Source organism: Manis pentadactyla, chromosome Y, assembly GCF_030020395.1.
Source record: "Manis pentadactyla isolate mManPen7 chromosome Y, mManPen7.hap1, whole genome shotgun sequence".
NCBI classification, from domain to species: Eukaryota; Metazoa; Chordata; class Mammalia; order Pholidota; family Manidae; genus Manis; species Manis pentadactyla.
In genome coordinates, this window is record NC_080039.1 from 22,311,276 (window position 1) to 22,336,859 (window position 25,584).

General features: G+C 37.8%; 1 protein-coding gene across 3 annotated transcripts in view; it reads right to left on the reverse strand.

The window, feature by feature from the left end:
* The window catches only part of LOC130682131 (probable ubiquitin carboxyl-terminal hydrolase FAF-X), a 165,887-nt gene extending 143,440 nt beyond the window's left edge, over positions 1-22,447 (reverse strand). For all 3 annotated transcript variants that reach the window (XM_057496269.1, XM_057496270.1, XM_057496268.1), the window contains exons 1-5: positions 22,352-22,447; positions 12,782-12,927; positions 10,994-11,073; positions 8,820-8,932; positions 7,299-7,517 (exon numbers count right to left, since the gene is read on the reverse strand). In XM_057496269.1, coding sequence (XP_057352252.1) covers positions 7,299-7,517; positions 8,820-8,932; positions 10,994-11,073; positions 12,782-12,927; positions 22,352-22,447 — 654 coding nt within the window. The remainder of the gene's footprint in view (positions 1-7,298; positions 7,518-8,819; positions 8,933-10,993; positions 11,074-12,781; positions 12,928-22,351) is intronic.
* Between the last annotated feature and the right edge of the window lie 3,137 nt (positions 22,448-25,584).

Consider the following 25,584-nt stretch of genomic DNA (forward strand, 5'->3'; position numbering starts at 1 on the left):
AGAATGTTTAAATAGAGTACAAAACAAACATATATTTTCAAAGATTTATTGTTTTCCTAATGTATTTTCTTTCTTTCCCTTAAGCCAGAAGCAACACAGGTTGCAAATACATAGTAGTTCATAGGGACACGGATACTATTTGTTATTTACCCTGTATATCTGCTGAAAAGAAATTAGGAAAGGGTGTTCAGTTGAACATGTTTCCATGTGTAAGAATGTAAGTGAATTTTAAAGGTATATAAAAATAAAAATCGAATACATAGGTGCCCCTAAAAGATGTTTTAAGTCTTATCTTCTAAAAAGCCAGGTTTTAGGAGGAAATAAAAAGAAAAAAAGGGAACATAAGCATTTTATTACCAATCTTAAGCAGAAATAATTTCCACCCTTAAAAACAAAAAAAATTGAAGGGAAGGAAGCCTTTATCTGAGAAAGGGGAAAAGGTGGTGAGAGAAGTTAGGCAAAAACCTCCCTGTAAAACCACATGTAACACAGAAATACAGCAAATAACAACTAATTCTGAAAAGAGAGATCAGAACAAAGACTGCAACTGATGGCCCTCCAACTGGGGAAAAAAAGGGGACCTTAAGGAAAGGTAAAGTAGCAAAGTTGTGATATGGCAGGATCCAAGCCCATCCCCCACCCCAGCTCACAGGTGGGAGGAAAAAAAAAATGGGGCGGGGAGTAGAAGCCCAGGACTGCTAAATATCCACCCCTGGAGATCTCTCCTGGGAGCGTGAACACACATCACAAGGAGCTCTGGAGATTTAGTGGGGTTGGAAAGCAAACAGAGGTGGAATACTTAGAGACACTGAGATTCTAGCCACTTGTGGAGAACAGGTACCCAAACAGACCACTCTGAAGCAAAAGAAAGGCAGGCACTTAGAAAGATGTCCCAACAGCGGGAGGGCTGCTAAAGGGGCAATGATTGCACAGAGCTTACTGTACAGGAGAAAGGAGAAGTGAACAAAATAGTCCCAGCACACTCAGCCCAGCAGGTTGGGGACTTTTAGGAGCTTCACCAGCTCCATCCGCCTGGCTGGCAATGCAGTGCTGAGGCCCCCACTCTGATACACAGCCTGATGCTCCTTCCTCTGGGCTTTGGTTTGCGAACCTGTAGCCCCTGCCGTCATGCCAGGCCAGCCGGAGGCCTTAACAGCTACAGGGGTATAACGCAAAGATGCTCCCAGAGTGCTCTTCCCACTGGCCCTGGCAGTGCAGGCAGGCACTGCAGCTGGGAAGCAGAAAAGAGCTCTTACCTCCCGGCAGGCACTGGCTTGATCACCTCAAGCCCGGCCAACACTCCAGATCCTGGGCAGCTCCACAGACTAGAGCTTCGGGACACTAGAGGACAGGGCATATACATAGTTTTTCTTCCCTATTATTTGTCAGAAATATGAAGTGGCAAAAGATCCTTGTACAAACCAAAATCCCGCAAACACCAGAAAGAGGGATAAATGAAACTGAAATCACGAATATTCTTGGTAAAGTTTTCAAAATAAAAATCATCAACATGCACACAGAGCTACAGAAAAATACTCAAGACCTCAGGCAACACGTCAAGGAAGACACAGAAACTTTGAAAAAATACAGTATCTGAAATCAAACATACAATGGGGTTGAAAAGAAGATCAGATGAGGCAGAGAAAATGGTAAATGAAATAGAAATCAGAGAACAGGAAAACAATGAATCCAAAAACAGAAAGAAGGGACCTCTCGGAATGAAAGAATACGAAGAGATCTGTGCGACCAATCAAGTAATATTCGCATTTCAGGGGTACCAAAAGAATAACTTTGAGGAAATAACTGCTTAAAAACTCTCCAGTCTGGGGAAGAACAGTCTCTCAGGCCATGGGAGTGCACAGATGTCCCAACCAAGGCACCCAAGGAAGACAACACCAAAGCATATAATTAAAATGGCAACGATCAAGAATAAGGACAGAGTATTAAACGCAGCCAGAGAGAGACAAAAGATCACATACAAAGGAAAATCCATCAGGCCATCATCAGGCTTCTCAATAGAAACTTTTCAGGCCAGAAGGGAATGGCATCGCATATTTAAGGCAATAAAACAGCCAAGCCTCTAACCAAGAATACTCTACCTGGCAAGATTATCATTTAAATTTGAAGCAGGGATCCAGCAATCTTTAGATTAGCAGAAGTTGAGGGAATGTACCTCCTACAAACCATCTCTACAGTGTATTTTGGAGGCACTGCTCTAGATGGAAGTACCGCTAAGGCTAAATAGCTGTTACCAGGGAAAATAAAACCACAGTAATGGCAGTAGATCATTAATTACTAAGCCAATGCAAAATTAAATCAACTGCCCACAAAGCTGGTCAAAGGTTACACACAGAGTGTACAGAATCCTAATACATAAAGTGTAGAGGAGGAAGAAAGAGAAGGGAGAAAAAGAAAAAGAACTTTTAGACTGTGTTTGTTATGGCATAATAAGCAAGTTAAGTTGTTAGACTGTTACATATTAAAGAGGCTACCCCTGAACCTTTGATAACCATGAATTTAAAGCCTGCAATGGCAAAGAGTACATACCTACTAATAATCACCGTAACTGTAAATGTTCTGAATGCACCAATCAATAGACACTAAGTCACTGAATAGAGAAAAAAAAAAAGACCTGTCTATATGCTGCCTACAAGAGACTCACTTCAAACTCAAAGCCATACAGACTGAAAGTGAAGGGATGGCAAAAGGTATTTCATGCAACGAATAGGGAGGAAAAAGCAGTAGTTGCAGTACTTGTATCAGACAAAATTGACTTCAAAACCAAGACCGTAGCAAGAGACAAAGAAGGTCATTACATAATGATAAAGGGGGCAGTCCAACAACAGGATGTAACCATGATAAACATCTATGCACCCATCGCAGGAGTATCTACGTATGTCAGACAAATACTAACAGAATTAAAGGTCCTGTGAAATAGAATGCAATGCATTCATTCTAGGAGACTTCAACACACCACTCACTCCAAGGGACAGATCAAGAAGTTTAACTGTCACTGTCTGCAGATGACATGACAGCGTACATAAAAAACCCTAAAAACTCTATTCCAAAACTTCTAGAATTAACTGAATTCAGCAAAGTTGCAGGATACAAAATTAATACACAGAAATCTGCTGCACTCCTGTGTACTACTAACAATGAACTAGCAGAAAAAGAAATCAGGAAATCAACTCCATTTACAGCAGCATCAATAAAATACCTAGGAATAAACCTAACCAAGGAGGTTAAAGACCTACACCCTGATAACTATAAGACACTCTTGAGAGAAATTAAACTTCTTTAAATAGCAGTAAATGGAAATGCATCCCATGCTCATGGATAAGAAGAATTAATATTGTCAAGATGGCCATCCTGCCTAAAGCAATCTCAGATTCAATGTAATCACCATCAAAATACCAACAGAATTCTTCAACAAATATAACAAACTAGTTCTAAAATTCACAGGGAACCACAAAAGACCCCAAATAGCCAAAAGAATCCTGAGGAGAAAGAATAAATTTGGGGGGAGGGATTACACTCCCCAATTTCAAGCTCTACTACAAAGCCACAGTAATTAAGACAATTTGGTACTGGCACAAGAACAGACCCATAGATCAATGGGACAGAATAGAGAGTCCACATATAAATCCACACATACATGCCCAATAAATAAATGATAAAGGAGCCTTTGATAGATAATAGGGAAATGGCAGCCTCTTCAACAACTGGTGTTGGCAAAACTGGAGAACTACATGTAGGAGGATGAAACCTGATTACTGTCTAACTCATACACAAAACTAATCTCAAAATGGATCAGAGACCTGGATATAAGTCATGAAACTATAACACTCATACAAGAAATCATAGGTAAAAATCTCTTGAATATACACATGACCAACTTTTTTCTGAGCACACCTCCTCAGGCAAGGGAAACAAAAGAAAAAATGAATAAATGGGACAACATATCAAACTAAAAAGTTTCTATACAGCAAAGGACACCATTAGTAGAAAAGGCAACCTACAGTACGGAGAGACTATATTCATAAATGTTTCATCCAATAAGGGACTAACACATTATTCACATGCTTCAACAACCAAAAAACAAATACCCTGATCAAAAAACTGGTTGAAGAACCAAGCTGGTACTTCACCAACAGGCACAAGAAAAAGATGCTCCACATCACTAAACATATGGGAAACGCTAATAAAAACCACAATGAGATATCACCTTACACCAATTAGAACGGGCACTCTCCAAAAGACAAGAAGTAACAAGTGTTGGCGATTATGTGGAAAAATGGGAACCTCCTTCACTCTTGGTGGAAATGTCAACAGGTGGTACAACTGTTGTGGGAAGCAATATGGGGATTCCTCAAGAAACAAACACTAGAAATAGTAATTCCGTGTGTAGGAAAGTACCCAAAGAAAACAAAATCTCTAATTTGAAGATATGTCACCTCTATGTTGATCGTGGCATTGTTTACAATAGTCAAGAAATGGAAGTAACCAAACTGTCCACCAACACATAAATGGGTAAGGAAGATGTGGCACATAAATATACACAATGGAATATTATTCAGCCATTAAGAAAAGTTCTGCCATTTGCAACAACACGGATAGACCTAGAGGGTATTATGTTAAGTGGAAAAGGCCAGGTGGAGAAAGACAAATTCCATACGATTTCATCATAATAATAAAGTAGAAGAGAATTAACAAAACCACAGTAGACTCACAGAAACTCAAAAGTGACTAGTGGTTACCATGGGGAAGGGGTTTGAATGGGTGGTTACAATGGGTGTGGGGGATAAAGTGCAAACAGAAAATTTCAATCATAATATAAGCTGGTCACAGGGACAATATAGTCAATGATTCGGTAACATCTTTCTATGTTGACCAATAGTAACTTCACCAGAGAGTGGGAGAGGCTTAATAATGTAGGGATTGCTGAATCACTGTGCTGTATATATCTGAAAGTGTATATTAACGTATATTAACGTATATTAAGTGTATATTAACGATACTTCAATAAAGAAAAAAAGAAAGCACTATGTTTTTTTGGGGGGGGAGGAACATAGTTTTATATAATAATAAAGAACAACTGAATCTTGCTTAGATACACAGAACACTTTGCCCAACAATGGGAGAACACACACTTTTATAAGGGCACACAGAACACTGTGTGGGAACAAGTCTTTTCAAAGGATTTAAATCATAGCCTATTTTCCCATCACAATACAATGGAGCTGGACATCAATTAATAGAAGAAAACCTGGAAAACCCAAAATAAATAGAGAACAACTCATCCAACTAGTGAAAAGAAGAATCAGTTGTAAGAGAAAAATTTATAGTTTAAAACATTTTTTATTTTTAAAGAAAGCTTGCAGTTTGACAACCTAACTTCTCCTAGGAAGCAAGAAAAAAATTATCCTATCCAACTAATCTCAAAACTAGTATTTTGGCAAGAAGACACTAGAACAAGGATAAACAAAACAGAGAAAGAAAAACAACAGAGAGAGAAAAAAATCAGTAAAATCAAGAACTGTTTCATAAAATTTACCTGTGAGATGAGAAGCCCTTAGGTCAGCTACAGGAAAGAGAAGAGAGCAAGACTCAAGTAACTAAAACTGTAAATGAAAGAGAAGACCCATCATAGATTTATAAGAAATATTAGTAATAATTATAAAAAATTTATGTCAACATATGGATAACCTAGATGAAATTGACACATTTCAAGAACAACCCACCTATGCTAAAACTGTATCAGGAACAGAAAATCTGAAAAGACCTATAATTAATAAGGCGATTGAATCAGCAAACAAAACCAGCAAAAGAAAATCAAGTACCAGATGGTTTCATTGTAGAGTTCTACCAAATATTAAAGAACATATACACCAATCCTCAATCTTTCCAAAAGCAGAAGAGGAAGGAACATGTCCAAACTCACTTTAAGAGGCCAGCATTTCTCTAGTACCAAAGACAAATGGAAACTAAAGACTGTATCTATGCTGAATATTTGATGTAAAAATCCCTCAACAATATACTGGCAACCAAACTCATCAGCAAAGTAAGTATACACACAAGTACGTGGGATATATGTCCACTGGGATGCCAGGTTTCAATTTAAAAAAATCAAATTAATATACCACATTAACAGAATAAAGGAAAGAAAATTTGATATGATCATCTCAACTGATGCAGAAAAAGGACTGGGCAAAATTCAACAACCTAACATAATAAAAAACAAGAATAAAAAGAATCTACCTTGACACAATTAAGGGCACCTCACAAACCCACAGCCAACATCAAAGTCAATGATTAAAAAATTGAAAACTTTCCCTTGAAGATCAGAATTAAGACAAAGATGCTTGCATTAACCCAATCTATTCACACTACTGAAGTGTTAAGCAGAGAATATTAGGAAGGAAAAAGAAAGGAGAGGTTTCTAAACACAGAGAACAGTGTTTTTGGTATTCATTAGCACGCACACACACTAAAGTTATGTTCTGCTTTCTGTTTCTACTGTTGGTTTACATTTTTCCATGTGTTTAAAATATTTAACCAAAATGAGTATAAAAATAAAATAGACTTTACTATTAAAACTTCAGTAGCATGATAAATTAAGCCAGCAAAACAGTAGAAGGAATGTACATAGAACCAGGAGCCTTTTCCATAGCCTGGTCTGCTACTCAGTGCTTCTGGCTCGTTTTTTAGTTTGGTCTGTACCCTTGGTTCCCGTTTTCTTAAGCCTTGCTTCCATGAAATTAATTATCCTTTGGGTTAATAACAGACTGAGATTATTTACTTGACCCAAGACTAAGATCTTGATCAGCACTAAGGGTTTCTAATAAAAAAATCAAAATAACAATAGTATGTAATGAAAGCAAAGAATAAAATTTAAAAATCTGTTTACAGTCTGTAAATAAATCTGCTTCCTGCTGTTAAATATATATGTACAAACAACTGATGCTCCTTATTTGCAGTAATTATATTCTCTAAAGTCACTCTAAACACAGAAGGAACAAATACTGAATCACTGCGTCTAGGTGAAATACAAAGTTAGATCCCAACAAACATATTCAACAACCAATCAACACATACTAATCTTTGTTCAGGTAGGAGTTACAGTGGTAGTGGCCAGGAGTTCATCGTTAATGAATGAACAATACTTACATAATGTGTCTGTAAACAGAAACCTACATAAAACAGCGTTATGTGCTTATCGTGTTAAAAGATGGTTCATGTCACTAAAGTTTTTAGACAAAGTCATTTTACTATTTAATTCTGAGAACAAACCAACATACTTTTGGTGATCGTGGATCTGAGGAATGAGCAAACAGTTCGTCTTCAGGCAACTGAGCACCTGGGGAAACTGATTCACTTAGACGTGTACCGTTGTAGACATGGAATTTGCAATGAGGATTTAAGGCCATGGAGAGAAGTTCCAGAAGTGGAAACGAGTCTTGGGACAACTTGGTCACACAAAGTTCCACTAGGCGATGAGCATTGTTAATAATACACCTCTGTTACGTTAAGGGGAGGAAGGTGAGTTAGAAAGAAAAAACAATCCAATTTCCTAAACAAAAACATTTCAATTCTTGTTAGTAATGATCTGTCTCCACGTTTCTATCCTGGTAGCCTGAATTCTGCTTCATTTATTTCACAGATATTGTGATCAAACTGATGTATCTTTGAAAGTAAGTATTTACTTATTTCACAGTTGTATTACACCTAATTTCAAAAGCTATCTAAGAATGGCTGCAATGAAGCAGACTTTACTGGATGTCTATTTCAGTCTTATGTCTACAGGACACATGCAAATCACCATTCTCTTCTCTTGAAATTTGTACCATGGAGACAGTTCATTCTAAAATTTAAACATTGAAAGTAGTCAATTATCCCAAATTGGGAGATACGTCATCCAAACCTCAAAAGTCACAGATCACGTCCAAAGCCGTCTATCACTTACCAAATCGGAAATGTTGGGTTTTATATGCCATTGTCATTTGTAGGAAAGGTCCCATTTACATTTTCTAATGCTGCAGTCCACAAACAAGTGGAAGTTTGCTTCGTAACTTTTGACTAATTCCACTTTATAAATCAGGACCAGAGGTTTGGAGTAATTACAGAAATTCAATGATTCTCACAGTACTTTTGTTTGTTTGTTTTCAAAATCTTTGCAATATGAAGGTATCACAGGATCAATGCATTACTTTTGTCCCAGACCAAAGAAATTTCCTTGAGAGTACTTGTATTTTCTACAGCCCGTCACTTGAAAATACTACCAATCTGAGAACATTTTAAGTTCTGTTTTGATTTTTTTTTATCATTAAATCTGTAGTCTGAATTCAGATCAGAAACTTTGGGGAGTACTAGTTTTCCAAGGAAAACTTTCCTTTTCTACAAACTGACAAGGACAAGGTTGCCAAGATTCTCTGTCATTCATGCTGTGTTTATTTACATACTGCATTGCAATGAAATCATTTCCTTTGGTACCTCAGCTATACTGAAGTCTTCTATTATATTCCCCATCTTGGGAATGTTTCTTACCACTACATAAAACTGCATACTTCCACAATCAATAACCTGATACATTAGAAGATATACTCTGTTTTGCATAAGGTCACAGGAACTTGGGATTCAGGTGACAGCATTAAAATGAGGTTTCATAACTTCAAATCTCATGCTCACTCTAAAATACAGCTCTCAAAGGCCTTCAATTTTGTCAAACGTTATCAAAGGACTTAAGAGTAATGCTTTCCAGACACAAATCCACATGGATCACCATGTAAATCTTTGTCTCCAACATAATTAAAAAGACTCACATGAACTTCAAACTTCCAGTCACTCACTGTCTCATCCATAAGGATTTTAGTGAAAGATACTGTCAGTCCATCTCGGAAAAAACGTTGACATGCTTCGCTTTTAACATCAAGACCTAAGACAAGATGGAAAAATTACAATACACTTAATGTGAAGACAACATTTCTCTGACCAATTGTATAATTAAAGATAATACATTGTTAAAAATTGTTTCAGGTTTCCAACACACATACAGCACAGTAGATTTTGAAACAAGAAGACGCATTATCATAAAGGGCTAAAGGGTAATTTATTTACACTGAAAATGTGGAATTCAGAAAAATGTAATACTATATCCAGTGAATTTTAGAAACACTGAGTTGTATGAATCTATGTCAAATCCGGTAATATAATGATTAACCGATATGCTTCGAAACATGATACTGGACTTTAAACACAACAATTACTACACAGAATCAAACATATCACAGCATTTTACTCACTGAAATAAAAGCTTTGTATAAGTGACTTTAAAAAATTCATCTTGTTGTAAATTATCTGATTATTAAAGTATTTTAAAGAATCTGGTCTTGCTTTCCTAAATAAGTCCTTTCACTTGGCACCTAAGCATCTTTACTTCTTTTTAATTTCATCTGATTTAAGGAAAGTAGTACACTCATATGTCTTCATCTAAAAAAAAACCTTCTTATCTCCTCAAAAAAACCCAGGAAATATCAAATTTGCATAAAAAAGTATATTTTGGTTTTGTTTATATAGTTATTGATATGTCACTTAAACCCAGGACTTCTGCCTCACAGTAACCATGATTACAAAAAAATAAATAAATAAGGGAATAATCCTCTGCATATTCTGAATGCAATTCTAGCAAAGTAGCATTTTAATGTTTGTTCATCTTGTACTGTTAGGACCTAGAACACGCTAAATACCTAAACCCTTCAATTAAGGAATAAATGCTCAAACTAACAAAAGAAATTTGAGTGTTGAGAAACATATAATCAGAAAAAATATTTTAATAGGTAAATAAAAGGTAAACACTCTTTAGATGATGGTAGGATAATTACTGTTAAATAAAACTATTACCTTGGCCAAAGAGTAAGACAGACTTCACAGGAAACCAAAGATAGATGTTAAAAACTGACTAAGGACACTGACAATACATGTACCTGTGGCTACTCCACTTCCATTCATTTTTAAATGGCCCAGAAAATGCTTCAGCCCTTTCTTTAAGCCTTCAAATCTTTAACCAAATACTATTATCAAAATTAATGATTTGCAAGAATTCAGCTGAACCTAACATTAGAACAAGTCATTTAAAGATTAAAGTCATTTAAAGAGATATATATATATAGATATATATATCTATATATAGATATATATATCTAGATATAATAGAATATATCTATTCCAATATAAAAGTTCATTCTTGGTAGCAGTAATACTAGATTTTCTTTATTGGTTGCTAAACAAGAACAAAACCCCAAAACAAAACTAAAAAATTCATTTTCAAAACTTTTCTCTCTTCCAGAAAAAAAGTTTTTAACATCAAAATTGTTAGTCTATTATAAAAATGATACTAATGAAACACCAATTTCCATTTAAATATAACAGATGGGGTTTCTATTAGCATGCACTTTGATTCATGACTTTCCAGTCAATCATTCAAATGTCAAGTTTAAATGCTTTGTCTGAAATTTTTGCTAATTAGTTTTTCTCAATTACAAATGACTTAAGTACAAAAAAACAGTTAATAATGTCAAGTCATATGGTCATATAGTATTTTTTAATTTGTAAAATATATACTTGAATGTATACTATTTACACTATTTCATGCAACAGATTTTCAAAGTCTTTTATATTTAAAAAATGTTTTTAACTTTTAAGTAACTACCCCTTTGAAAATACAATGACACAATAGATCCTATCCGTAGGATTATGAATATACATACAAAATTCTGCATAACATTTTAAAGGACTCAGGTGTCATTAAGGGCTGTCCAAAGGTTTCTATGAGTCTTTGCTCTACATATTATAAAGTCCTTCCAGGAAGTTTAGTGAGAAAGTGCAGTCTAAGAAGACACAAGAATTGGGTAACAGAGAAAAACAAAGCTATCAAGAACAATGTGGAAGTATACACACTTGAATACATTACGGATCACACAGTAAAATATAAACTCACCTTTCTTACTAAGATCAATAGCAGCTTCTAAAAGCACTTCTAATTCCCCTTTGGGCCAAACTGGAACCATCCAACTAGGCATAAGAATTTTTATGAAATGAAAAGATGCCATATTCATTGTGCACAAAATGAAATACTATAAACAACTTACATACTACAATTACTTTTGCTAGGAAAGTATGTAAAAATCTCTGATAATATATATTCACTATAAAAGTAAAAAACCTTCTTAAATCTGCTTTGTGAACCTAAGGTATTTATTGAACCCACATATAATTTTAATACAACAATAAGGGAAGACTTCATTTAAGAACTTTCATAGACAACTAAAACTAATCAAAAACCAATTAGATGTAAACCCATTGTTAGAAAGAAAGTGTTCCTCTGAGGTTGTTTTACTGGTAAGGCACAACACAATGACCCTTTTTTCTTGTGATTATCTTCAGAAACACAAAAGAGAGAGACAAATGGCTGATTTCTCCCTCAAAAATCACCTTTATAGAACAGTTAACAATTTTTCTTACAGATTACATGATTTCTAGAGTCCCAAGCACTTATGGCCTTGTAAGTACACCCCTAGATCAAAAAGCAACGCAGAAGCCAGTATTTTCCCTAGCTTCATGAAAATGTCAGGCATCTAGGAATGTACCCGAAATTAACCCACTATCCCAGAAAGAACTTCCTTCCATCTGTCCCTTAATTATTTACTAAAGGACAGCAGAAATCCCAAATACTGTATTTGTGTTACTGGCTGAGATGATGTTTTCCCCAGGAACATATCTTGGAGGAGACAAAGAATGGAGCCAGCAGGGAAAAGAGTATGGAGCAGCAACGAGCAAAGCTCTTTCAATGAGTAAACAGAACATTCCTGCTACTCAGGACAGTCTTCAAGGGAGGATGATGTTAGTGCTGTAGTGGCTGTGGTTTTATACTGCCTCCTGAGAGGAGAACTTCCCCCCTCCCTGGACCAAACAAAACATTGAAATAATGACATTACAACTCATTCTTGATTGGCTGAAAGTACGATGCTTTATTAGTACAGGGCAAATCAATTAGAGTTGAGGTCCATGTATCTAAGTGTACTTCTGAATGGCTGGCTGAGTTGGACTGGAGCTTTCTGCAATTTACAAGGGCCCTGAAGCTTCTTGAAACTTAAAAAGGCCTTGAACTGACTGGGGTCCTGAATTCTTATCTGCCTGCATCCCTTTATCACCCGCATCATTTTGATAAAAAAATACTTATTACAAGCCATCTGCTAGATATAAATTGGTACATTTTTTTGTTCTTTTCAGTTACACTAAAAAGCATCTTTATTTTCCTGGCATTAGGAATTTTTTGTAACTCAGTTCTAATCAGAAGTAAACTCTTATGAACAAATCAGCAACCACCAGACAAAATAAAAGAAAAATAAACTGTTGAAATATCTCTGCTGTTTAAAATGGACAATATAAGGAAAGTCATCTAGCAACTCAAGCAATCTATGTGTATCAAGAAGAAACACATTTCATAAATGCTTAAAAGGAAATTCCTGTCTGTACTTCTAAGCCAGAAACATACCAACTAAAATATTAAAGAACATTTTCAAGCTTTATTCATTATTACCCAGTTGTTAAAAACCCATACAAATGCATGCACTAAGACCAATAAATTATGAGGTACTTGGTAATGACTAAAATGTTAAGGCTATTTAATGGACAGTAAGACTATTTTGACACTGCAGTCCACTCTTTTTCTCTTCCAGTACCAGTTAAAATGCTGGTCGTAGTTTGTTCTTCCCGTCAAATTTACCTGTTGATCATGTCATCCAACTCTGCCAGGTCAGTATGTGGAAATGCAGGTTCTTTATCTTCATGCTGTGGTGGAGCATCACCTTGACCCTGTTCATCTGGAGGAGTTGCTGAGGAATTCTCATTGGAGGAATCAGATGATAATATCTTAAAAATTAAATATTCCGGACTTAAGTCTATAACATATGTACGTTTCTCGATTCAGATACCAACACAGTTAAGTGAAAATATTACAAATCTATAACTGTCTGTATGTAGCTGTAAATATTTAATAAGGTGGGATCAGAATACTTAAGATTTTGGCCAATCTGTGATTATTTTTTCACATTTTTATACTTGTGATTTAAGAATCTTCTAAAAAATAATGGCCTAATCATACTGCATGAATTTAAGTAAGTTGAAATTAGAGAACATTAGTTTTTACAATGTTTAGTACAAATAAAAGCTGTAATGAACCTTTTTAAAACTGAATCATTGTTGACAGGCAATGAAACTTCTTAACCACAAATATTTACACAAAACTTTGGAAATGATGCATGAATTTCTGAGGCTAAACCGTAAGAATAACCATGCCTTCTTTCTCCTTAGAGAAATCTTTCTGGAAGAAATGGAGTTCCATGCCTGAGAGATTCTAAAGAAACCCTACTCACGGGCCCATGTGGTGAGGAAGTGACATTCCTGCTATGTGAGTGAGCAATTGTGGAAATGTATTCCCCAACGCCAGAGTCAAGCCATCGGAGTACTGTAACCGTGGCTGACATGCTAACCACAACATAAGAGACACTCTGCCTGAACCACTCAAAAGTCACTCCTACATTCTTATTGAACAGTAACTGTGAAGTAATTGTTATATCACACAGTAACAACCTAAGTTACTTTATTGTTAAGTGACAAAACTTGCTTAATAGGTTACATAAAACATGTTATCATTCCTAAAGTAATAACTACAAGCATTAACAAATATATACCTAAAGAGTACAAAGGTAAAGAAACAACTATTTCATAATCCAAGAGTTCAAAAAAAAATGAAATCAAGAGGACAGATAAACCCCACACATCAGTATTCAAAAGAAAACAGGGAACGGATGAGCCAACATGGAGGCTTGAGAAGGGCAATGGAAATCTCCTCCCAAAACCATGTATATATTTGAAAATAGAACAAATACAACTATGCCTAAAAGAGAGACCAGAAGACATAGTACAACAGGCAGACAACATCTACATGTGTAAGAACTCAGCATCTCACGAAAAGGTAAGCTACAAAGCCACAACCCAGCAGGACCTGAGCACTCCCCGAGTCCAGCTCACTGGCAGGAGGAAAGGAGTCACAGTGGGGAGGAAGTGGAAGCACAGGACTGCTAAATAACCAGCCCTAGTAATACGCACTGGGAGAAAAGACACACATGGCATGGTGTGCTGGATATTAGGGAAATGGAAAAATAAAACCTGTGAGCATGTCCCCACAGCCAGCTCCTCTAGGACAAAAGAAAAGCAAGTACTTTTTGAAAGTCTTAAAGGGAGAAGGGCTTAACCTCTGGACGGAAGCATACTGGCACACTAAGCCCAGCAGGCTGGGAATCCTAAGGACCTTCATATGCCCTAACCCCCTTGGTGGCAATGCAGCTCTGAAGCCCCTCATGGCAATAAGCAGCCTGCCATTTGTTCTCCCCAGCTGGCGGTGCCCAAACACAGCAGCTGAGCAGGCTGAGAGCAGTCCCACCCACAGCAAGAGCCCAGATTCTCCTCCCAGCACGCAGTTAACCGAGCCACAGAAAGAGGCTGCCGCCAGTGTGCACCTACCCGGCACACACAGAGCAAACGAGAACAAGGTTCAGAAAGCACGAAGGGGTGCCGATCGTGCAGGAGAGCACACCCAGTACACCTGCGACTCCCACAGGGCTCTGGGCTACCCCGAGGGCTGCCCCACAAGGAGTCGTGAAGGACATTAACCGAGAGGCTGCTCCCAGTGTGCGGGTAACCTACACAGTCAATGCAGAAGGGCAAGGCGAACAGCAAGCAGGAACGGACTCTGTTCCCCCACCTGACATATGCGCTACCAGCCTACGACTAACCCAAGCACCATGAAAAGGAGGAAGAATCTGGTACAGTCAAGAATCACCCAGACAACCACTGAGAGAGGGCCTGGGGAGATATGTATCACCAATATTCCTGAAAAAGAATTCAAAATAAAGGTGATAACCGTACTGATGGACCTGCAGAGAAATATGCAACAGCTAAGGGATGAAGTCCGGAGGGAGATTACAGAAATGAAACAATCCCTGGAATGACTGAAGAGCAGACTGGATGAGGTGCAGAGACTGCTAATGGAATAGAAATCAGGGAACAGGAATACAGAGAAGCTGAGGCAGAATGAGATAAAAGGATCTCCAGAAATGAAAAACTATTAAGAAAAATGTGTGACCAATCCAAATGGAACAATATTCCCATTGTAGGGGTACCAGAAGAAGAAGAGAGAGAAAAGGGGATAGAAACTGTCTTTGAAGAAATAACTGCTGAAAACTTCACCAAACTGGGGGAGGAAATAGTCTCTCAGACCATGGAAGCCCACAGAACTCCCAACACAAGGGACAAAAGGAGGACAACAACAAGACATATCATAATTAAAATGACAAAGATCAAAGACAAGGACAGAGTATTAAAGGCAGCCAGAGAGAGAAAAGGTCATCTACAAAGGAAAACCCATCAGGCTATCATCACACTTCTCAACAGAAACCTTACAGGTCAGAAGGGAATGGCATGGTATATGCAACACAATGAAACAGAAGGGCCATGAACCAAGAATACTGTATCCAGCATGACTGTCATTTAAGTATGAAGGAGAGATTAAATAATACCCAGACAAGCAAACGTTGAGGGAATTTGCTTCAAACAAACCACCTTTACAGGACATTTTAAAGGCAATGCTCTAGATGGAAGCACTCATAAAGCTAAACAGATGTCACCAGAGAAAATAAAATCACACGAAAAATCAGACCAACCAAATACTAACTACAGGAAAAAAATAAAATCAACTCCTCACAAAAGCAGTTAAAGGAAACACAGAAGAGTACAGATTAAAACACCTAACATATAAAGAATGGAGAAGGAACAATAAGAAGGGAGAGATCGATTAAGGAATCATTACACTGTGTTTACAATAGCTTAATAAGTGAGTTAAGTTAGACGGTTAGATAGTAAAGAAGATACACTTGAACACTGGCTAACCACACATAGAAGGCCTGCAATGGCAGTAAGAACATATTTTTGGATAATGACCCTAAAGGTAAATGGACTGGACGGACCAATCAAAAGACACAGAGCAATAACAGAATGCATAAAATAGCAACACCCATCTATATGCCGCTCAAAGAGACTCACCTCAAAACCAAACACATACATGGACAGAAAGTGAAGGGATGGAAAAAGATACTTCATGCAAACAACACGGAGAGAAAAGCTGGTGATGCAGTACTTGTAAAAGACAAAATAGATTTCAAAACAAAGAAAGTAACAAGAGACAAAGAAGCACATTTCATAATGAAAAAAGGGGTCAGTCTAACAACAGGATACAACCATTACAAATATATATGCACCCAATACCAGAGAGCCGACATAGAGGAAACAAACAGTAACAGAACTTAAGGAGGAAATAGAATGCAATGCACTCAATCTAGGAGACTTCAACACACCACTCTCTTCAAAGGGCAGATCTACAAGACAGAAAATGCGTAACGACACACAGGCACTGAACAACACACTAGAACAGACAGACCTAACAGACATCTGCAGAACAGTACACCCAAAAGCAGCAGGATACACATTCTTCTCAAGTGCACATGGAACATTTTCCATAAGACTACTTACTAGGCCACAAAAAGAGCCTCAGTAAATTCCTAAAGATTGAAATTCTACCAGCCAACTTCTCAGATGACAAAGCTATAGCTAAGACCAGAAATAAACCTTAAAAAGAAAACAAACACACATGGACGCATGACAACATGCTTCTAAATAATTAATGGATTAACGACCAAATTAAAACAGATCAAGCAATACATGGAGACAAATGGCAAACACAGCACAAAGCCCCAACTTCTGAGAGACAAAGTGAAGGCAGTATTAAGAGGAAAGTGTATAGTAAACCAGGCCTATTTAAAGCAGGAAGAACAATCCCAAATGAATAGTCTAAAGGAACAATTACTGAAATTGGAAAAAGGAGAACGAATGAGGCCGAAAGTCAGCAGAAGGAGGTACACAGAAAAGATCAGAGAAGAAATAAATAAAATAGAGGGAATAAAACAATAGAAAAAATAAATGAAAGCAAGAGCTGGTTCCTTTAGAAAATAAACAAAATAGAAAAACCCCTAGCCAGACTTATTAAGATAAAAAGAGAATCTATACACATCAACAGAATCATAAACGAGAATGGAAAAGTCATGACGGACCCCCCAGAAATACAAAAAATTATTAGACAATACAATGAAAATCTATACGATAACAAGTTGGAGAAACTGGAAGAAATGGACAACATCCTGGAAAAGTACAACCTTCCAAGACTGACCAAGGAAGAAACAGATCATCTAAACAGACCAATTAACAGCAAAGAAATTGAATTGGTAATCAAAAAACGACTCAACAACAAAACACCCGGGCCAGATGGATTTACCCGTGAATTTTATCAGACACATGGAGAAGACATAATACCCATTCTCCACAAAGTTTTCCAAAAAATAGAAGAGGGACGCACTACTTCCAAACTCATTCTATGAAGTCAGCCAGCATCACTCAAACACCAAAACCAGGCAAAGACCCGACCATAAAAGAAAATTACAGACCAATAGCCATGATGAATATAGATTCAAAAATACTCCCCAAAATATTAGCAATTCAAATTCAAAAATACATCAAGAGGATCGTACACCATGATCTAGTGGGATTCATCTCAGGGATGCAAGGATGGTACAACATTGCAAATCTATCAACATCATTCACCACATTAACAAAAAGGACAAATCCACATAAACATCTCCACACACTGATTCACTCATGATAAATATTCACAACAAAATGGATATAGAGGCCAAGTACCTCAACATAACAGACGCCATATATGACAAGCCCACAGCCAACACTGTACTTAACAGCGAGAAGCTGAACGATTTCCTCTAAGATCGGGAACAAGACAGGGAAGCCCACTCTCCCCACTGCTATTCAACGTCGTACTGGGAGGTCCTAGCCACAGCAATCAGATAAAACAAAGAAATAAAACGCATCCAGATGGGTAAAGAAGAAGTCAAACTGTCACTATTTGCAGACGACATATTATACATAAAAAACCCTTAAGGCTCCACTCCAAAACTACAACTAATATCTGAATTCAGCAAAGTTGCAGGATACAAAACTAATACACAGAAACCTGCTGCTTTCCTATGCTCTAATGACAAACCACCAGAAGAAATCAGGAAAACAATTCTATTCACAATTACATCAAAATATTAAAATACCTAGGAATAAACCTAACCAAAGCAATCCTGCAAAGGAAGAATGAGTGTGGGAGATCTTGCTTTCCAACTTCACGCTCTACTACAAAGCCACAGTACACAAGACAAAGTGGTACTGGCATAAGAGCAGACCAGTGGAACAGAACAGAGAGTCCAGCTATTAACTCAAACATGTATGGTCAACTACTATACGATAAAGGAGCCATGGACATACAATGGGGAAATGACGGCCTCTTCAACAGCTGGTGTTGGCACAGCTGGTGTTGGCAAAAATGGACAGCTAAATGTAAGACAACTAATTGGATCATTGTCTAACCCCATACACAGAAGTAAATTCAGAATGGATCAAACACCTGAATGTAAGCCATGAAACCATAAACCTCTTAGAAACAAACATAGGCAAAAATCTATATAAACATGAGCAACTTCTTCATGAACGTATCTCCCCGGGCACGGGAAACAAAAGCAAAAATGAATAAGTGACACTAAATCAAGCTGAAAAGCTTCTATACAGGAAAGGACACCACCAACAGAACAAAAAGGCATCCTACAGCATCGGAGAATATATTCATAAATGACCTATCTGACAAGGTAAGGTTACCATCCAAAATATGTAAAGAACTCACACACGTCAACACCCAAAAAGCAAATAGACCAATTAAAAGATGGGTGGAGGATATGAACAGACAATTCTCCAAAGAGGAGATTCAGATGGCCAACAGGCACATGAAGAGATGGTCCACATTGCTAATCATCAGAGTTACGCAAATTCAAAACACAATGAGCGATCACCTTACACCAGTTAGGATGGCCAACATCCAAAAGACAGACAACCACAAATCCTGGTGAGGATGTGGAGAAAGGTGAACCCTCCCACACTGCTGGTGGGAATGTAAATTAGTTGAAACATGGTGGTAAGTAGTATGGACGTTCCTCAAAAAACTAAAAATAGAAATACCAGTTGACCTAGGAAGTCCACTGCTAGGAATTTACCCAAAGAAAACAACTTTGCAGATTCAAAAAGACATGTGCACCCCTATATTTATTGCAGCACTATTGACAATAGCCAAGATAAAGATGCAACCTAACCTAAGTGTCCATCAGTAGAGGGAATGGATACATATACACGATGGAATATTTTTCAGCCGTTAAGAAGAAAACAAATCCTACCATTTGCAGCATCATGGATGGAGCTACAGGGTATTATGCTCAGCTCAGTGAAATAAACTAGGTGGAGAAAGACCAGTACAAAATCATTTCACTTATCTGTGGAGCATAAGAACAAAGCAAAAACTGAAGAAACAAAACAGCGGCAGACTCACAGAACCAAAGAATGGACTAACATTTATCAAAGGGAAAGGGGCTCGGGAGGGCGGGTGGGGAGGGATGCATATGGGGATTAAGGGGCATTATGATTAGCACACATAAATAGGGGTGGCACGGAGAAGGTAGTATAGCACAGAGAAAACACATAGTGCCTCTACTTACAGCATCTTACTACCCTGATGGAACAGTGACTCTAGTGGGGTATGTGCTGGGGACTTGATAATACGGGGAATGTAGTAACCACAATGTTCCTCATGTGAAACCTGAGCACAAGGTTGTGTAGCAATGATACTTAATTTTTTTTAAATGCCCAAGAACTCTAGGCCAACTATAAAACATATGGTCAGGATGCAAAGAGAAGAAGAGACAATACTGGAAGTAGATAGAACTGAGAATTCCTCCCAAATTAATGGCAGACACCAAAGCACAGTTCCAGGAAGCTTACAGAACACCAAGCAAGGTAGATGTCAAAAAACGACATTTAGGCATCATATTCAAACTGCAGGGAAGTGGGATAAAAGCACAGGACCTATCAAGAAGCAAGGGTAGCAATTATAGCAGACTTTTCCTCAGAAACCACACAAACAAGAAAATGCAACAGGGCTGAGAGAAAATCACAACCAATTCAGAATTCCCTATCCTGAAAACTTATACTTCAAAGGGAAGTGTATTATATACTATACACAAGCAAAAATTGAGGTAATTTTTTTGTCAGTAGATCTGCCTTGCAAAAAAAAGTTCTTCAGATATAAGAAAAATTATGTAGGTCAGGACTTGAACTTTTATCCAGAAAGGAAAAGCATTAGATGTATGATTTTACTTATTTGTGAATTCTTAAGACAAAAAAAGAACAGTAGATTTATAGACACTAAGAAGTGATTTGAGATTACCATGGGGTAGGGGTTGGGGCAGGTGAGTGGGAAAATGAGGGGGATAATACTCAATCATAATATAAGTTGGTCACGGGTGGAAGTGCAGCATGGAGAATGTAGTCAGTGATTCTGTAACAACTTTCTGTGTTGACACATAGTAACCACACTTAGTGCAGTTAGGATTTAATATGTGGGTACCTGAACTACTGTGTTGTATACCTGAAACAAATATGAGGTTATGTATCAACTTTATTTCAGTAAAATATATGATATATGTTTTATATATATATAAAATACATACTAAATAAATATATATAGAGAGAAATATATATATGGTTCCAAAGGCATCTATGTATGTATACATACACACTACACAACTTCATGGGTAGCATATAACAACAAATTATTCCAAACTTCCTTCCTTTGCTCCTTTCTATCATTCCTGTCACTTCTTTCATTTACCTGTAAACTATAACCAGCTTTTATGTATATGCAATACTATAACCACTGCTTTTGTTATTTTGTACAAATTGTTCACTTAGGAGTAGGAAAAATCACTGTATGCATCTTACAAGCTCAAACTATATCTAGCATATATTTCTAGCTGAAATTGACAGAGCAAAAAAAAGGTAAAATGGCATAATCCCAGGTAGAAATTAACAGACTTCTCAACTCGTAGGAAAACCAGCTGACCAACAAAACAACAAAGAAAAGGCTATACAGAACATCGAAAGAGCATAATGAGCAAACTGGAAGTAATGGACGTGTATAATGAACACTAAAGCATAGAGTATAGCATTAACAGTACTTGTGAAGTACTCATAGAATTGAAATGGACCACATGCCAGGGAACACACAAAGCCTCAATAAACCCCCCAAGCAGTGACATCATTGAGAACATACTCTCTACACACAGAGGAATCAAGCTACAAAAAATAACGAGAAGTTAATGAGAAAACCTCTAAATACTTGAAAATGAAGCAGCATGTTTCTAAAACTATTCTCACATCAAACCACCACAAAAAATCTTAAAACATGCTTAGTGAATTACAGTAGGTGTCAATACATCTAAAATCATGGGAATGAGTTTCAGAAAATTTATAGTCTAAGAACGGCATGTTTCAGAAAACAGAAGAACTGAAAGACAAGTTGACAGTAACTATATAAATTTCCATATTAAGAAATCAGAAAAGGACCAGTAAAGTAAACCCAAAGAAAACAAGATGAACAAATGAAAATAACAATATATACAAATGGGGCAAAAAACAAAACCCAATGCTTTGCAAAATTTTACTTTACAGTTTAATGAAAGGCAGTAAAACTAGGCAAGAGAAAGGAAATACAATTACCAACATCAGAAATAAAAAATGAAAAAATGTTTAGACTTTTACAAATACTTTTCCACTTATGACAAATTATTTCCAGACAAAAGACAATTCTTTGAATGTAGACCAGCACAAACCTTTGATATTAAAGTATGTCAAGCTTTCAATAAACATTACTTCATTTACTCTCATTTCAAAGAAGGAAAATGAAGGATTGGAAACATTACTTAACTGCACTATAAGGTTAACGTGGTTCAAAGATGGGGTTTGAACAACAACTGCTTAGAGCCTACACTTATCACTAAAGGGTAAAATGACTGACTTAGTTAATGCCTTTGCCCTTAGATATACACAGGACCTTACATACAAAAAAATATATAAGTATATTCTAAAGCATATATAATAGCATTCCTATTACTAAATATCAGCAACTTTTCTTAAAGTTTAATTTAAAATAATAGCTTTTACGATTTCTTTACAAATTATTCAGTACAGATGGCACTGCTTAGCTTTCCATAGTGCCCAGAACAATGTAGCCTAAACATCCTACCTGATTCTGTTGAAAGGGGGGCTGAGACTGCCCATCAGGAGCCTGGCCATGGCTGTCACTCCCTCCTCCAGGATGTCCATGAGGGGTGGCGGTCATACTTGTCGGAGGACAGATCTTTGCTATTTTGTCTCTTTACGTAGTTGTTGTAAGAGAAGAATTTGTAGTCCACTTATAGGAGATAAGTCCCAGCTGTATGTCAGCTTTAAAAAACTCCAATTCAATGACAGACCGCTCACACAGACGATCTCATGACCTAAAAGTAGAAGGAAAGAAGGTATACTTGTTTTAACCATCAAGAAGGTAAATAATGAATCATTCTAATTTTAATGTGTAGTTAATAGCAGTCTTTACAGTCAGTAACAGATGACTATAAAAATGAAATCTAAATTGAAAAGGCAAAATTTTAGTACTATTACTCAACTTAATAGTCACATCATTGTACCAGCACTTACAACATAATAAACAAGAAAACATAAAAACTACACAGAGGGGAGGAGCCAAGATGGCGGCATGAGGAGAGCAGCGGAAATCCCCTCCCAAAACCATATATATTTTTGAAAATACAACAAACACAACTATCCATAAAAGAGAGACCAGAAGATACAGGACAACAGCCAGGCTACATACACACCTGCGAAAACCCAGCGCCTCACGGAGGGTGTAAGATACAAGCCCCGGCCCAGTGGACCTGAGCACCCCTCACCCCAGCTCCCGGCAGGAGAGAGGAGTCGGAGCGGGGAGGGAGAGGGAGCCCGGGACTGCTAAATAGCCAACCCTAGCCAACTGCATAGGGAGTGCAGACACACACCGCATGCTGGATGCCAAGGAAACAAGACAGTAAAACCTGTGAGCGGGTCCCTGCAGCCGGCGCCCCTGGGACAGAGAAAAGCGAGTGCTTTTATAAAGTCTTAAAGGGACAGGGAACCCACAGCTGGACGGAAGCATCCCGGGACACTTAGCCCAGCAGCTGGGAATCCCAGGGAACTCCAGGAGCCCTAACGCCCTGGGTGGCAGCGCGGCTCGGAGGCCCCTCCCGGCGATAAACAGCCTCCCGCCCATTTGCCATCCGGCACAGCTCTGCCATAGTGGAGCAGCAGCCTGAGACAGGCCATGACCACAGCAGCAGGGCAGAGCTACTTTCACAGCGGCCCGGCAAGAATTTGAAGTCCCATCTGCGCACAGCTGCCCAGCACAAGCCGCTAGGGGTTGCGGTTCTCCCAGGAGAGGAAGGCCACAAACCAGTAAGAAGGGTCGTTCTCCCAGCCGACACACGTGCCAGCTCCCCACAACTACCTCTATCGCCATGAAAAGGCAGAAGAATTTGATACAGACCAGACTAACCCAGACATCCTCCCCTGAGAAGGAATCTTGGGAGAGAGACCTAACCAATCTCCCTGAAAAAGAATTCAAAATAACGGTCATAACCATGCTGATGCAGCCGCAGAGAAAAATACAAGAGCTAACCAACAAAGTAGGGAGGGAAACTACAGAAATAAAACAATCTATGGAAGGATTTATAAGCAGAATGGATAAGATGCAAGAGGCCATTGACTGAATAGAAACCACAGAACAGGAACACACAGAAGCTGACGCAGAGAGAGATAAAAGGATCTCGAGGAATCAAACAATATTAAGAGAACTGGGTGACCAATCCTAAAGGAACAATATCCGCATTATAGGGGTACCAGAAGAAGAAGAGAGAGAAAAAGGGATAAAGTGTCTTTGAAAAAATAATTCCTGAAAACTTCTCCAAACTGGGGGAGGAAATAATCGTTCAGACCACAGAAGTGCACAGAACTCCCAACAGAAGGGACCCAAGGAGGACAACACCAAGACATATAATAATTAAAATGGCAAAGATCAAGGACAAGGACAGAGTTTTAAAGGCAGCTAGAGAGAGGTAAAAGGTCACCTACAAAGGAAAACCCATCAGGCTATCATCAGACTTCTCAACAGAAACCTTACCGGCCAGAAGAGAATGGCATGATATATTTAATGCAATGAAACAGAAGGGCCTTGAACCAGGAATACTGTATCCAGCACGATTATCATTTAAATATGAAGGAGGGATTAAACAATTCCCAGATAAGAAAAGTTGAGGGAATTTGCCTCCCACAAACCACCTCTATGGGGTATTTTAGAGGGACTGCTCAAGATGGGAGCATTCCTAAGGCTAAAGGGATGTCACCAGACAAAATAAAATCACAGCAAAGAAAGCAGACCAACCAAATACTAAATAAAGGAAAAAATAAAATCAACTACCCACAAAAGCAGTTAAAGGAAACACAAAACAGCACAAAATGAAACACCCAACATATAAAGAATGGAGAAGGAGGAATAAGAAGGGAGAGAAATAAAGAATCACCAGACAGTACCTATAAAAGCTCAATAAGCGAGTTAATTGAGGCAGTAAGATAGTAAAGAAGCGACCCTTGAACCTTTCCTAACCACGAACCTAAAGCCTGCAATGGAAAGAAGTATATATCTTTCAATAATCACCCTAAATGTAAATGAATGAATACACCAATCAAAAGACACAGAGTAACAGAATGGAAAAAAAGCAAGACCCATCCATATGCTGCTTACAAGAGATCCACCTCAAACCCAAAGACATGCACAGACTAAAAGTCAAGGGATGGAAAAAGATATTTCATGTAAACAATACAGAGAAAAAAGCAGGTGTTGCACTACTAGTATCAGACAAAATAGACTTCAAAACAAAGAAAGTAACAAGCGATAAAGAAGGACATTACAGAATGATAAAGGGCTCAGTCCAACAAGAGGATATAACCATTACAAATATATATGCACCCAACACAGGAGCACAAGCATATGTGAAACAAATACTAAGAGAACTTAAGGAGGAAACAGAATGCAATGCATTCATTTTAGGAGACTTCAACACACCACTCATTCCAAAGGATAGATCCACTAAACTGAAAATAAGGACACAGAGGCACTGAACAACACACAAGAACAGATGGACCTAATAGACATCTATAGACCTCTACATCCAAAAGCAACCAGATACACATTCTTCTCAAGTGCACATGGAACATTCTCCAGAACAGACCACAAACTCGGACACAAAAAGAGCCTCAGTTAATTCAAAAAGACTGAAATTCTACCAACCAACTTTTGAGACCACAAAGGAATAACACTAGAAATAAATTGTACAAAGAAAACAAAAGGACCACGAACACATGAAGGCTTAACAATATGCTCTTAAATAA